Source organism: Anser cygnoides, chromosome 16 (genome assembly GCF_040182565.1).
Source record: "Anser cygnoides isolate HZ-2024a breed goose chromosome 16, Taihu_goose_T2T_genome, whole genome shotgun sequence".
Taxonomy (NCBI): Eukaryota; Metazoa; Chordata; class Aves; order Anseriformes; family Anatidae; genus Anser; species Anser cygnoides.
In genome coordinates, this window is record NC_089888.1 from 3215709 (window position 1) to 3231949 (window position 16241).

The 16241-nt window shown below is 45.4% G+C and overlaps 1 protein-coding gene and 1 long non-coding RNA gene across 2 annotated transcripts in view; one reads left to right on the plus strand and one right to left on the minus strand.

Moving 5' to 3' along the window:
• LOC106040788 (uncharacterized) overlaps window positions 1–16241 on the plus strand; it is an 88840-nt gene that overhangs the window by 45590 nt on the left and 27009 nt on the right. The gene's annotated exons all lie outside the window — the stretch shown is intronic.
• NTSR1 (neurotensin receptor 1) overlaps window positions 10397–16241 on the minus strand; it is a 48782-nt gene continuing 42937 nt past the window's right edge. The window contains exons 3-4 of the mRNA XM_013188883.3: window positions 13802–13892; window positions 10397–11532 (exon numbers count right to left, since the gene is read on the minus strand). Coding sequence (XP_013044337.3) covers window positions 11283–11532; window positions 13802–13892 — 341 coding nt within the window. The 3' untranslated portion in view covers window positions 10397–11282. The remainder of the gene's footprint in view (window positions 11533–13801; window positions 13893–16241) is intronic.

Here is a 16241-nt window from a genome sequence, read left to right on the forward strand (position 1 = left end):
AGTACATATTCTAGTAGCACAGAAGAGTTTAAAGGAAAATAAGGACTTGTAGCTATGAATATTTATGGTTAGAATTGAATTGTATTGTAGATTGCAATTCATTATTGCTGGTGGAATAGTATGATAGAAGCTAACACTTAATTTAATTGATAAATTTTCTCTTTTGTGCCTTGACCAGTGAACAGATTTATGTGAAACCTGTATACTGTTAGTCTCAGTATTTAAATCTGTTTAAAGTAACAGCCATATTAAAGAAAATAAAGGTAGGAGTAAATCTGTCCATAACACCAGTAAGCCAGAAATATTTCTGCTCACAAAGAGTAAAAATGTAAAATTGACTCGATTCATTTTATAGAGCAGATATTCGCTATGAACAGAAACATAAATTATCCTCAATTTAAACATCCATGGGGTGTAACAACACCTGGTGAAGTGAAAAAAATGGAACTCTGACCCAAAAGAAACAGCAATTTTGGGAGCAGGCATTTGCTGGGCGATGTAAACAAACTTAACTCTGCTTCCCTGCTTTACCGTGATGCTGGGTGAGGGAATGCTTCACTGAGCAGGTGAGTGGGATTGTACCCGTACCCTGCCTTCATCCCCCTGCACTGGGTTCAGAGCATCCCTCTTTCCCCTCCAGGTCATTTTGACCATTGTCCCAGTCTGTGTTTCTCTGTCTTTGCACAATTGAACAGCTTCCTGAGAAGCTCCAGTTTATCCCTCCCAAGAAACAGGCTCCATTTCAAATAAATATTCAAGATCTTCAGGTTTATTGTTTGTTACCCCAACAAAACCTCTTTCCCATCCTATCCGATTCAGTATTTCGTTTCAGTCCTATAGCTCCTCATTCTCCATTACTCTGGTGCCAGCCGCTAAGGAAGTCTTTTGGGCTCATCAAAGTCTTGCTGTGATTCACAGCCCCCTCCTACATCAAACAGCCTTTTCGTGGTGAGCAAGACAACCGATCTGCAAACCCTATGGTGCCTCCTGGAGAGCTGGTTATAAAACATGGCAGACCCTGAGCCCCGAGGCAATCTGTAAGGAAAACGAATAGCACGGGGGGAGGAATTGTTGTAAACAAGTAGAAGTGAGATTTTGGTTGAAGAGAAAAGCTTTTGACTGATTTGTGAATATGTGAAAATCAGATGGGAGCAGAATGTTGTTTTTTTTTTTCCCCTTTTCCTTTTCCAGTGTTTTTCGCTATATGATGGTGTTGCTAACACAACTGTCTTCTCTCTGGAAAAAGTCTGCAAATCCTTTTGATGACATGATGTACGTGAAGACACAGAAAGCAAATAGAATTCGCATTGTATATTTATTTCTCCCACGCTTTCTGATGACAGTTGGAATTCTTTGTCCCTTTTATCCTACACCTTAAGCTGATATAGCAGCTTAAATCTTCCTTAAAGCCGAGCATTGAAAAATGGGTAGCTTTTGGGGCTGGCAAGAGTTTCAGCTGGGGCCAAAATGAGATCTCCCTTCAGAAAACTTTTCTGCCTTTGTCTCCCTGTACAGAGGTTCACTAATTTTGCGTTTGCCTTCCAGAACGATGGGTGAAGCAGAGACAGCCCTCCGCGATTTCTGTTTTAGTGTTCACCTATGAGTAGCTTTGACTTTCCTGTTCACCACGGGTGTGAAGTTCCCACTCACAGTTAGCCCTGTTCTTTCTCAAGCTTGGTGCTGAGAGCTTTTCCAGCAGAAACCAGCCCTTCTTCCACAGGAATCAGCTGATAACAAGGGAAATCAGTGGGGGCTGATGTCTGAGAGCTGTCCTGGCACCAGATCCGGAGGTAAAATCGCTGGTGGTAGAATGAGTGGGTGGCCCAGAGAAGAGAAGAGAGGCCACTGAGGATGAAATGCAGGACTGTCATTCAGTGCAGCACCGTAAATATGCTATATACATCTGCAAAGTGCATTTCTAATGCGCTAAGTGCAAATTTACAGATTCATGTAAGTAAAGTGAAGGTCAGCGGTCTGATCGGGCTCCCCACTGGGTGCAGGCTCGCCGTGGTGCTAGCACTGGTATGGGTGTCCTTGCACCTTGGCCACTCCTGCACCCCTGAGTCAGGGCAGCTCTTTGACAAGTTTCATGTGACTGTCAGCACCACTCAGCCACTCCCATGAAAACTTTTGTTCCAGATAGGCAAATTTCCTATTTTAAAATATTTTCTTGTAATTGTTCTCTTCTGTGACCGAACATGCAGAGATCATACCACCCTAGGGCAAGGGGAGGGGGATTTCTACCAGTTAGCTGCAATGTTTTTCTCCTTTCCCAGGCACAGCAAAGTACCCTATTTTTTTGCAAAAAAAGATGTGTCTGAATCATTGGTGCCTCTACTGCTCGGCACTGCTCAAAGTGCTCTCTGGTTTTGTAGCAGCGACAGCAGCCACCAGAAGAGGTGGTGCACAATGACCTGCGTTTGTCTTTCACTGAACTGACTGTGGTTGTTTGGTAAAGGACATCGCTCTTGCTTTGGTGAGGAGCTGGTTTTGACTGCATATGAAAGGAGTAAGAGTGGCAGCATGGGAACAACAAGTATTCGTCTCCCAAAGTCCGTGAAAACTTACTAAGATACGAAGTGAAATCTGTAAGGGTGCTTTGCGGATGCCAGTGAGCTCTATATGATAAACAGTATATTAAAAAGCACTGAAGCATGCTATGATAAACAGTCTCCTTCTTTGCAGTTGTAATATATACAATGAGCAAGAGATATCATCCTGTATTCAATCAAAATCAGGACTGGAGTCTTTGTTCCTTCCAGACATCAGCTATGAAATGTGATTTCTTTTTTAATCTGATCAGCGCCTCTGGCATTTAAGATTGGCTGTGGAGCTGCTAACATAATGAACTGCTTTATTTTCCCCCTGCTAAATGGTATTTAGAAAAAAATAAAAAAAAGCCTTAGAAATGAGACTCAAACAAAGCTAGACTGGGTCACTTCAAAACACAAAGGGTATTTCTTTGCAGGTGCAAACCGATTTATACCAGTTGTGCATGTGGGCCTTCACCTGGCTGTAGCATCTTTCCCTGCAGTTTTACAAACCTCCCTTGTAGCTCTGGCTCTGGGATTCTGCCCTTGCAGGTTTGTCTCTGGCAGGGAGACTAACCATGGACCTATGTGACCTAGTGCAGATACTGCTCAATCCTGAGATATCTGTGAGAAAAAAATAGTACGAGAATGCTTTCGTTGGAGATTACATAGTTAGGGAGCAGTGACGAGTTGCAGAGCAATCAGACCTCCTTATTAATTATAATGTGTTTGAGTGCCTGAGGCTGAAAGCTGCATTGCAGTTGTGGTAGACATATCTTTCCTGATAAATAGCTTCCAAAGACAGGAGAAAGGACAAGCAAAGAAAGGAATAAAGAAACTCCAGGCTAACTGGTTCAGCCTTTAATGTGACTGAAGCTGATGCAGTGGCAAAGTACGGCGTGTCCATCTTCTTGCTGCACTTTGTTGGGATGAAGGAGGACGAAACGGTGCATCCAAGATGCCGATGTTACTCACAAGTGAGGAGTCTGTACCTCTGCAGATCTTGAAGCAGATCTTCCAGGCCATACATTCATAATCATTCCTTTTTGTAACGTCAGTTTACAGTGAAGCTGAGACGTCCACACCGCCCATGTCAGCTGTGCACTTGAGCAGCAGCAGTGTAAAAGCAGACAAAGCGACTGCTCCTGCTTTACAAGATGGTATTACATTTTTGTGTTAAAAGGGTGGAGGATATTGTTTCCCATTTCTTCAGGATTTCATAGAGAAGCAGCCAAGTGTAATTAAATGCCATGTCCGTGGTGATACAAGCCAGCTGGGCCAGGCAGTGCCTTCAAGTAAGAGGAAGAGCTCTGCGCTGGAAGGACTGAAAGCTTGCAGTGAGGTATGCGTGGGCAAGTGTTGCATTCACACCTGTGATATCTATTTCAGAGACAACCATAATTTTTTTGGACTCTTCCCGTTTATTTTCTGTTGTCAGGAATGAATTAACTGTGCTCTCCCTCCTTCTCTGCTAGTCACAGTCCCTGAGGGATGCAGGTGAGCTGTCCCAAACTTGCTATCACCATCCTGTCCCTGGGCGTTCAGCCTCTGAGCGGTGTGTGCTCACCCCACAGGGCTGCCTGCCCCCCCTAGAAGCAACCCCAGCATTTTGTTTGGGGTCCGGGGCTGTATCGGTGCTCGTGCACTGCAGGAGGGGTTTTGCACTTGAGTGCCCACCATCTCTTCGCGCTTTCCTTCAAACTTAACAGCCCACACGAGACTTGTAATAATAACCAGGATGCGCTGCCTTATTGCTTGAATACCCTCGTGGATATACTCAACCTGATCTACAGTTCAAATAAATTCAATAAGGCAGAGGAGGGTTTAAAGACATTTTAAATAAATTAACTTCTGGATGGATGTTTATTAAGTTTTATGAAGCCATTTACTAAAATGCAATGTTTGTTTCAAAAGGCATCTTAAATTTTCCTCTTGTGAACTATAGAAATTACTTTTATAATTGAAATGAGAAATATGGGCCAAATTGAAAGCATTCCTCGCTTGAGGCACAGTCTCTTTGCCTTTCGAAAAGAAAAAGAAACAAAGAAACTCGCTGACTCCCACAGTCTTTTCCTTTCCTGTGCATGGTGGGGCGTGATGTGAGCCTGATTGCATGAGATGGGTGGGAGTGATGCATGGTCGGAGCAAGGCTCTCTGGTTCCCAGAAGTTTTGCTTTTTCAAGAAAATTGGTCCCGAGCTAGAGAATTCATGGGCAGACGGCAACATTTTTCATCCCAGCATGAACCTGGTCTGGGTTTTTGCATGAGCACTGGAGACTCCGCCGGGAGCATCCTGCCCTGCAGAAAAATCCCATGCAGCCAGAAGACAAGGCCATGGCTGCATGGTGTGGATTGTCACTGCTGAAGACAGTAACTGCAGCTCCATGGGCAGCAAAATGAAAATACACCTTCTACCAGAGTGAGGCTAAATACCAAATAAAAGGATCCATCAAATAAATGACTTGATTCTTCAGTAATTTGTGGTGTAGGAGTAATAGTGGCTCCTGCTCTTCTCATCTAGAAGCAGCACCGAAATGCTTGTGGAGAGGCAGAGTATCTCAGCTAGGATTTAAAAGATGAACTTTGTGGCCATGAATGACTCCAAATATTTAAACTTTATTTTGTTGTTGCTTTCCAAGCAACCTTTCACGCTGCCAGAAATCAAAACAATCGGGCCAAATGGCTGAAAACTGTGAAGATTTTGTGCGTTTTCCTGGAGATCAGCTGAGCTATTTCGTGACGGAACTTTACCTGGGAGCTGCAGGGAGAATGGAGCTGACTGATTTTTGCTCATTAAGTGTAAAGACACTTTAATATAGTCGGCAATACCTAAGCGTCCTGTTCTTACGAAATTACATCTGTGTTAGACAAATCAGTGCCAGGAGGAAATGGGCCGTGCAAAAGAGAGAGGAAAGTAGGAGGGAAAGGCTCACAGTTAGGGCACAGTAAACCTGCTTTGTCTTTCAGCAGCAAATTCTCTGGGGCCAGGGCTGTCTCCTTTGCTGTGTCCACGCAGCTCCAAGTGCAATAAAGCCCCAATCTGTCCAGCGTCCTAGGCAGAGCTACTGTAGAGGTAATGGCTGAGATAGAATGGTTTTAGTGCTTGCTCTACAAGGGGGGGAGAGCAAGCAGGCAAGAAAAGCAAAGCAGGAGTTCGGAAAGCAGCAAGATTTGTGTATTCTCACCTGGATCTGTGCAGCACAGGTCTTTCTTGAAGGCTGGAAGATCTCCACTCCCATGCTTCAGCCTTGTGCATGCCACACTCTCAAAGCCCCAGAGTTCAACCAGCGGGAGCTGGATGCGCTCTGCTGCTGCTCCTAAAACCACAGCAGGCTGGACTCTGAACCAGCATGGACTCTGTTTGATTTTGCCAAGTCTCCGGAGGACTTTCTCAGGTTGATCTTCACTGATCAGTGTCTCCCTCAGACCAAGCCAGACTTTTTACCCCTTTGTTTGCCTACTTGCAGGTGCACACATGAGCTGGCGTTTGGATGCCGCATTGGTGCCAAAGAGCCAGAGCTTGCTGTGGGACAGGAGCGCTCGGGGCCCTCCTGCAGAGGGGTTGCAGTGGTCATTTGGAGTTGATGTGATTTCATACGTCTGGATGGGCAGTCAGATAGCCTATTGCGATAAGCAGGCTGTATGATCCAGGCACAGCTACCAGGTCAAGCATAATCAGCCCAAAGCCTTAAATTCAGATATTTATTTCTTAGGATCAATAAATGACAAAATAAAATAAAACGAAGTAAAATACCATACAGTACAAAGGCTAATATCAGGAAATAACCATTTCATTACTGTTTGATCAGTAAATACAGTATCAATAATATCATGTTACATTGAAAGAGTGTTTCCCATTGCTATACAAAAGGATTTCACACCCTCTTCCTTCCCTTTGTCACAGAAACTCTTACAAAGGAGACTCTGACACACTTTTAACATTCATTTTTTTCCCATTGCACAACAGGCCACAGAAAATAAAGCACATCAACATTTTGTATTTCAGAAAAAAATAAAAATAAAAAGGTGCACTTCCAAAAATGTTTACCATAGATACAGTATGTGCAGGACTATCAGGTGGCACAGCTGGGGAAGGACTCTTGATCACAAAGCCAGGACACAGCACCATGAATTTTAGCAATTTCTGGTTCTCTACTGAATGGATCCAAACTGAAAACAGAAGGTTCATCTGTGATTTCCAGAATCAGAGCTCCAGCAGATACAGCTTTGTTGAAACAGCCACCAAACGACACGGTCAGGAAGATACCAGACTAACACTCGACGCGTTGCACAGGAGAACTCAGTGCTCTCGTGCCACGTGCACGAATGGCAGCCACACAGATGCTCGGTTCACATCCTAACCACACGCTGTCTGCAGCAATAGCACGCCTGGGGGGTTTATTTCCCTAAATGTTTGATGCTAGAAATGCAAAGGCCCTGTGACTTTACAGCATGTGTCCTGCTAACCCTCCTCACCAACCTTCCTGTTTAGTTTTCTTCTTCACCCACGCAGCCACTGGAGCAAGATCTCGTGCACTTTACCAAAAGGCAAGCTCAGCAGAGCATTCGAACACTGATGCGTACTGGGCCTTTGGTGAGAAAGTCCTGTCTGGGGGAAATTTCTCAATAGCATAATGACTTCGGAAATCTGATTTCACACGCTGCCAAATGGATGGCCCTGCCTAGAATGCTGTGAAGATAAACGAAACCTCAAAATTATATCTGGAGAGGTCACTTGGTAGTCTCTCTTCAGATGGGAATCTCTCCGAATCCATCTGGCAGCACTTCACATCTGTGGGTTCAACAGATTTTTTACTTGAAACAAACAGTTCAAAACACTTAGAGGAAATTTGCATAGATTAACAGCATGCTGCATGAATGCTCGCCCCTCTGCCCCTGCAGAGAATTCAGACGAGGCAGGAATACAAAGGATGGGAGCATGCATTTTGTCTAATGGCAAAAGCCAGTTATACTCGATTAGGTTTAAAGCCAAACCTTGTTGGGTTAGTTGTTCAACGATCGTTAAAAGGCATGGAAAGAAAGAGAACCATTTTTCTGACAGATGTCCTTGGTATATACCGGGCTTTTTGTACCTTCTTCTTCCCTAGAGTACCATGCGTTCCTCTACAAAACCGCGGGGTCTTGTACTGAGTTACCCTCACTTCTGTGAGCTCAGGGTAACTAAAACTCTATGCTGGATATAGCAAAACTAGGTGGGGAGGAGGAAGAGGATGAAATCAGCTGTAACTTCCACTTCTCAACTCAGGTAGTCAGATTTGCCCCGTGGAAGAGGTAGCTTTGAGCTGTACTCTCAAGTTAAGGCCATAGGCTTAGGTCTGCACCCACTAAAACTGCAGGAGCAGAGCTTTAGAAGCCAGTAAACTGCTCGGATAAATCTCCCAATATGAGCAGCTCTGCAGGACTTGTGTAGCCCAACAAACATTGCAGAAGAAGTTTCTGATAAGTTCATTTTCACTCCAGCTCGTTCCCATTTTCATGACAAACCCCAAATAAACCTACCACTTTCTCAGAGCTGTGATCAAAAAATCTGTAAACAGCCGGTGTATCAGCAATGAAAATCAAAGCCAAACAGCTAATGTGAGACATTTTTTGTACAGTGTTTTCTAAGCTAATCAAGCACATTTCAGCAGGTTGGTGTTTAACAAGCATAGTAGTAACATTAAACGTTTCAAAGGTGGATATTCAAAAGCAACTGAGACACGTAGGATGTTAAATCCTAACGAAAGTCAAAGCAACGCACAGTTGGAGCTTCCACAGGAGGTTTCCGACACCACCTCCCAGCTGTTGACTCTATTTAGATTAAAACATCTGGGTCCTCTCCAGAACCATTTAAACGTTGTCTTGCCTTGAAGGCCAGTAGTAAGCGTGTGATATTAAGACTCTTCTTCCTCTGCTCCTTGTACCTGGACTTCTCTAGCGCAGGAGCAGTGAGAGCAGTGGAGATGAGTGGCTTTGTAGGGTCTGTTACAGATGACGCCCACACCACATTATTTGCTGTGTGGCCACCTCACCCTCCTCAGCTTATTCAGCTGGAAGGTACCAAGCTGCCATGAGTGCTGCATCTCCCCTGTGCCTGTACAAACCTGCCTCTCTTAGGACTGCTGCTCTCAGCTACAGTCCCCCATAAAAGTCAGAAAGGTTTGACTGAGCTTCAATGGACAGACATTAGATGAAGGTAGCAACAGTGAGTAAACCAGGAGTACACAAGTAAGTCTGTCCATGGTTCTGCAGTTCCTACACGTTGTACATAGCCCATAAGGCAGCATGTAAGGTCTATAGCTTCTTCCTCCCACCTGCCCAAGCCATTTCTAACACACGCGATGTTACACACCGACACGACAGCATTTGCTAGTTCCTCACAAATTTCCTTCCAAGGAGAGACCAGTCTCCTTTTTGCCTCTTTTATTTATTTATTCATTTATTTATTTGTCCCATTACCAGTTTTTCTTGCCAAAGAGGAGTCAACTGCGCTCGAACAACAAAAGTGCTTTGTCAGCTGTAAACTCTGCCCTCTGTTTCGTGCAGCCAGGGCAAGAAATTAAGAGAAGGCATGGCAGGACAAAGCCTGTAGTTTGGCTGAATCAGAGGGAACTAAGGCCCTGCTGATTCCTATTTTGAGCCCTTTCTTTTGGAGTGGTTCTGTACTAGGCATTAAAATAATTCCCCCGTCCCTGCTAGGTGCGGTTGTAGGTCATGGCTGGTGGTAGCCAGATCTACCGTGGTAGTAGCCAGCTCTGGACTATGGGTATAAATGCCTCAGCAGCAGATAGCCATCACTCCCAACTCACAGCAAGCGCCCCAGAGCTGCTTTCTCTGTGTCCTGAGCCCCATAGCGCCTAACCCACAGCATACTACATCTGGAGCAGGAAACATCACTGGTACCTGGTGGAGGTGACTGCTCTCCATGGCTGTGTGACGCTGCTCTGCGAGGGCTCACGTAGCTGTCCATGGGGCCAGAGCCATATATCCAGCACTGGGACCGGTGTCATGGGCTGTGGGTGCTCCTTAGTTGTCGAGTGACAGGGGATGGGCAAAGCCTGGCAAGCTGGATGGAGCCAAGGATCACTTCCAGTCTGTTGTCAAAGAGGGAAGCTAGTGGCACGTGCCGAGGGGCTGGGGCAGCTCCTGCATGGAGCCTCCTGCCACCAGAGCTCAGCGATGTGCCCTACCCCTGGATCTCCTTTCTTACAGAGCCTTTCCCAGGTTCATGCAGGTCACGGCCTGGTGCTGTGGCAGCAGGGAAGTCCCTTTAGCTTTGTCCCAGAGACCCGTGACTTCTGGTGCTAAAGGCTCAAGAGAATTTGTTGCATTTCCCAGTTGGCTGTTAGAGGTGGAACCATATGGGAGAAAACCTCATGCTATCCATCCTGGCCAGCTGAGAAATTTCAAATTCAAAGCAAAAATCAAGGGGAAGAAAGAAGGGGAAGAGAAGATAAGCTTTATATTCTCTTACTTTGATCCTATTTTATTTTTAGAGCATGCTCATAGTCAGGGTTCAGCACAACCTCTGACTGTGCCAAACTGTCGGATTTGCTGCAAACAGCTCTCGCTGCCATTCCTCTGACTTGTTAAAAGAAAGCTGTTTTAGAGCTAAGGCTCCCCAGCTTAGACCGTCCTGTGTTCTTCATTTGCACTATCTGAAGATGTGTATGTGCAGATCAGTATGCCAATAGGTTTGGTAGCAAAAAGAAATAAAAGAAAAGGTAGAAAAAGAGGCCCTACCGCCTACAACTGATAACCCATGAAATGTCAGCTGTGTGAAAATAGTGCAGAAACAAGTAAAACTGGAACCAGAATGTGAAAAATCTGAGAGTCCCCCAGAAATGGGGCAGGTTGCTCGTATCTCAGCAGACTGGAGCCCTCAGGAGCCTGCAGCTTTCTCACCTCTTAGTGCAGGCCAGCTAAGTGATTTCCCTGGCAAAAAAAGCAGGGTTTGGCTGTGTGGCATAAGTAAGATTTTCCATTTCTGTTCATTTGCAGCACTCCAGCTGGGCACAGTTTCTGCATTCCCAGCTTTGCCAGAGACTCTGTTACTTACTGGTGTTGCAATACCCAAAGCAGGGAGAGCGGGGCTCGCTGTGCCAGGCACTATACATGCCCTAAAGTGAATGATGATCCCAGGCTACTCCTGTCCCAATCTAAGTAAGGCATCATCTGTTGGTATTTAAGTTCAAGGAACCAGAGCGGCTCTATTGTGCACCCAGGTCATATTCGTAAGAATTTAGATCTATTTCTAAACCCACCACCTGGCTCCCTGAGTTTTCACTCCTTGCTCATTGAACATCGCATAGATGAGCACGTCCCTTCACCAAAAACGTCCCTTTCTGTTCAAAACTGCTTTCTCCTCGTTAGACTCTGCTCGCTGCCACCAAGAGATGTGATCTCGAACCCTTGGATATGGAAATGGCATCTCTGCCTTGAGAAAAGGATGAAATGCAGTATGAATTTGCTTACGTTTAACATATATTGGCTTCCCAGTTAGCACTGCACCTGGATTTATGCCAGACCGAAGTTACAAAATGTGTAGACATTACTCACAAGAGGCAAGGCCAACGCGTTAAAATAACCTCAAAGTTACTGGCAGAACGAAGCCTATTTTTCCAACAAAAACGACTTTGCTAAACACACTTGTGTTACGTGAATTTGGAGACCATGCCTGAAAGTCACAGAGGCCTCTCTCGAGTTTTGACTCCACGATGAAATAAATGCATTTCCCTTCCTCCTTTGGCTTCAGTATGTTGTTTCCCTTGTGACCTGGCTGGAAAACGTGTGGTTGCTGGAGATGCTGTTGGATTTCCTGGTGAAGGCCAGTCGTTTTTTCTTCTTCCTCCATGGCAGGCACAGGAGCGTGAGCGTAGAGAGGAAGATCTGTCGGAAGTTTGCAGACACCAGGTTGTACAGGATGGGGTTGATGGCCGAGCTGACGTAGAAGAGGACGTTGGTCAGCATGTAGAAGTAGTGGTAGAAGTTGTAAAGGAAACTGGAAGAACAGATGAAAGATAGAAGTCTGAGTGAGTGTGGAGAACTGAAATAATTCAAAGTCACAAGGGTGAAAGAAGCATAAGCTGTTCTTCCAGCTAAGCTTTCTCTGCTAGGGACATGGGTTTGCCATCGGGAGTCAGTGCATGCACCCTGTGTTGTAAGCTGCCACTGGCCAAATGCAGGTCAAGTGCCTTTACAGGGTTCTTGCCCCCGTTGTTATCAGCTAGAAACTCATTTATGCCCTGGGACTGGATGGGGTATTTACCTCATGTGTTCATTTTGCCTTCGAAAATAGACTCGCTTGAAACTGAGAAACCAGTTGTAGATTTGCTTCTGTGTCATGCATATACATGAGCTTGACTTTCTGGCTGCAGTTCTGGTATACAGAGCCTGCGGAGGAGCCAAGACCCTGTAAGAGAAGCAGTGATCTCCTCCCCGGGGCAGTGAGAGCTGCACCAGCTCCTTCGGTGGGTCCCCGCGTCGGGATTTGTCCGTGCTCTGGGATGGTTTTCTCTGTTCTGGGGGCAGGCTGATGACAGTGTGCTTTTAAACATATCCTGACCACCACAAGATAATGTTTTCAGCTAGAATTGGTTGAAAACGCTTAGTTATTTCTGTTTCTTTCCGAAATAGCTTTCCTTGGGAAAACTGAGATCAACAGCTCGGAGATCGTAAAGGGTTTATAAACAACGTGGGTCTCATTTTCAGGAAAACGTTCCTCGGGATCATTTATCTCAGTGGAAACCACAGACCTTTTTGTTAGCCTGAGCACTAACAAAAGATAAATAGCCGTGTGCTGGAGTACATCACCACCCCCCCCCCCAGCCCCCTCAGCCCTGCCAAGTACTGCCCAGCCCACCCAGCTCTTACGAGCAGAGTTTCTCAATGTAGTTGTGAAGAATTAATTTAACGCAGATTTCTCTTCTTTAGGGGCAGGCACATGCATTTCATTTATAAATGATTATGTCAAGCTGCTGCGAGCTCTTGGTTAGCTACCGTACTGATAGTTCACCATTCATAATATGCCTGTAAATTCAACATTTTCCTAAAATCACTCATGGCTTTTAATGGAAGAGAAAAAAAAAAAGTGAATGCAACCACAATGCATAAATTCACACTAACTGCTGACGGAATTCTCTATCCCTTTTGCTCACAGCAAATGCGGGCGTTACAGAATTGATTGCTGCTTTAAGTAGTTTTCTTATAGGAAAGCAAACAAGACACAACAGTTTGCCCCAGTGTGTGCCTCGAGCTCCGTTGTTTTCATGATTAAAGATAGGGTTTGGCTTTTACTATGGATGGATGTACAATTCCATTCAGAAGGCTGCTGTATCGTAAATTACGATTATTTGTTTTTGGAGTTTATGAAATTTTAATGTCTCCTTGTTCCTCGGCTTCTTGGTATCGAGGATTTTTTCATTTCCTGGTCATTGCAGGAAGAAGAGCTGCTTCCAGAGGGAACAGGGATGCAACGCTGTGGGAGGAGGGATGCATCTTTCTCTGAGCACCTCTCATGCCATCTCTCTGTCAGGCTAAACCAGGTTTATATCCCTGGACATAATGAGCTCTTAATTGCATATTTGAAATGAATAAACGGTTCCGTGGCTGCTTTGCCAAGGAACCTGGCCTGATGTGGCAGAACAGCTGCCAGCAGCCGTCTGTGAGCACCGCACCTGCGTTCAGTGTAGGTGTGCAGTGCGTGTAGGTACGTATCCCTAAACTGGCTGCGAGTCTGGGCATTTTCTAATCAGTGACAATTACTGGTATTTCATTTTGATCCACTCCCTGTAAAACCCAGTAAATGCCCTCAGCGAGCAGCCCGGTTATTTTCCCGTCTGCGTAATCTCTCCTGTCACTAAGGGAAGGTGGCGTTGGGAAACGAAACCGCGCTGACAGGAGCTGCTCCGTCCTAGGGCCGGTGATCGATATCTCCACCACAGGGACAGCAATCCACTTCAGATGCATAAACGCCTCTGCCAAATATCATCTCATCAAGGGCTGTCAAAGGTGAATATCTGTCAGCGGTGTCAGCGGGGGCGATTCTGTGGCCGCGGCCACGGCAGGAAGGGCTGCTGATGCATTTCAGGGCAAGCTGATGCTCCCCCACCCACACCTGGGGGTTTAGATGATAAAGCCAGGACTCCTAAATTTGTCTGGCAATCATGGCGAGAAATCCAAAAGAAAGAATAAACCAATTAAGAGGTTGAGGCTTTGACCCCGTGGTCACACCTCCGCTCCCCAGGCCCCACTAGGCCCCGATCACTCACTCTGTCCAGTGGCTGGAGGGGATGTAGCAAAACATGAGGCGCCGTATGTGGTAGGGGAGCCAGCACACCACAAAGGCAATCACCACAGCACCTGCAAAGAATGGAAAAAGTTAACTTTTTGCGAGCAATTCTTCATCAGGAGTGAGAAAGAGACCTTTCTGGGAGGTGTTTATCAGCATAAACTGATTTCCTAAAGACCCGCTTTGTTCTTACCTTGCTGCTGTGCCAAGAATTAATAACCCTGAGGGACAAACAGCCTGAAAATGTCTATACAAATAAGCATAACGGAAATAATAGAAAATATCTATAAGCACAGAAGCAGTGACATTATGAACAAAAGATACAACACAGATAAGGGACTGTTGATGCCTAGTACACACACAGGCTAAATGAAACTGGTCTGCATTTGCACCTGTCCTTGTGTTTTATGCCCTTGTGGCACCAGGTATTTTGTCTGCAGTACTCAGAGAGGCAGTTAGTGGATGTTTTTCATCCAGGTAGACAGGGAAGCAGGGACGCTGTAATCCCATTAGTTGGTTATGCGGAGCCACTGGCCGCAGTCCCCATGGTGCTTGGGATCATTAAACAGCCGCGGGAGCTGCTTTCTGGTGGCAGAGCTCGTCCTTTTGTTCTATATTTGTGCAGTACCTGAGACAGTGATTACGAGATGCTTGGGTCTGGACATTGCCATCATACAAATCATTAATTAAAGAGTAAAAAGAGAAGGATGATAGTTTTTCTTCCTCTCCACATTCTAGTCAAGGATCATCAACCAGTGAAAAACAAAATGCAAGAACTCTGAAGGATAAAAGCCCTTCTGGTGCTGAGCGTTCGTCAATCTAGATTAAAAAGCAGATATATCAGGCAATCAAGGGAAAGACTTGTTTCCTTTTGTAATATGTATTTCAACCTCTGTATGAAATGACAGGATTCTGGCAGAATCCCAGCAGGAAATAAAGAAATCTCAGTTAAAACATAACACAATAAAACCCAAGAAGAAAATCAAGACTAAATAAAATGATTATGTTATTTTTTTTATCCCAGATTTGTTCTACAGACAATAAGGGCCACATTATTCTTGCCCTTTATGTGACCTGTAAAGAGCTAGGAAGCGGCAAAGCTCTTACCAAGCTACTTGGCACTTGGAGGCAAAGGCCGCATTTCCCTCTGCACTGAAAATATTTGTGACTATATCCCAAACCCAGCACTCACAGAGGAGTGATACAAATGATGTGTATCCCTTAAAAAACAGTCCATGAGGAGCAAGACTGGCTCTGGCTGCATCTTCCCATCGCCATTACGCAGCCAAGAGGCACAGGGGAGGCTCCAGTAAATGCAGTAGATTTCCCCCTCCAGTGGGGCAGGAGTGGGGAGGCAAGTGTCTGTGCCCTCTTTCTGGGAGCGTCATCAAGGCTGAAGCCACCGAGCGATTTGTACAGAAATTCAATAATTCTTGGTGTCCAGCTCTGTACTCTCAGCTTTATTCCAACCTCACGTTCTCGTTTATTAAACAAGTTACTAACAGTGGAGATGGGTAAATTCTCTTAGCATCAGCCTGTGTGATGTAGGAAAGCATCTTCCAGGAATGCTGAAAAAGCCATTTAATCAGTAAAGTTTTAGGCATTGGAAAGGACAGGTTTCGGAAGAAAGGCTAGAAACTCTGTTCTTATTCTCTAGAATAAGAATTCATTATTATATATTATATAATTATATATTATTATTATATTATTGTATATTATTATAGTCCAGTTGAATTCATTATTTCAATCTGAGTATTTTTGGCTGCTATATGGCCATTGTGATCGCAGATGTAATTCATCACTACAGGGCCTGCAGCTCTTCAGCAGTCTAAAAAGACAGCACTAAGTGGATGGATTTGGGCCGTGTCTGAGATTTCCTGCCTCAGTTTTTTGAACTAAAAAATTCAAGAACCTGTGACTTGTTTGCCTCCGCTGTGTGGCCTCTGTGCAGGGAGCACGGCTGCTTCCCTGCTCTGCCCCAGCCCTGCAGCGCTGGATGGGTAGGGGTGCATGCCTTGCATCAGAACCAGGCCCTTCCCTCACTTCTAATTAATTCAATTGCCACGTGGAAATGTGGTTTTCAGAGGAGCAGAGCTGCTCCATTAACTCCTGATATTTCCCACATTTGAGCAAATGAGGTGCCAAACCTGTGAGCCAGCCCCAGGCTGGGAGCAGAGGGGGGGACCTGGGCAAGCCAACCAGGCTGCGCCTTCATTTCCCTTTCAACTCAGACTCCTAATTGAAAAGCGTATTTAAACCTGAATTATTGCATCCTATAATTTTCTATTTGGTCTTGTTGTGGCTCAGTTCTCTGCCTGTTTGAACCACATCCCAAGGAGGAAGGGCAGGGAGGAAGGAGGCGCGGCAGCGCGGCGAGCCCCTGTTTATCGCGCAGGAAACATAAATTTTGAGCGACAGCT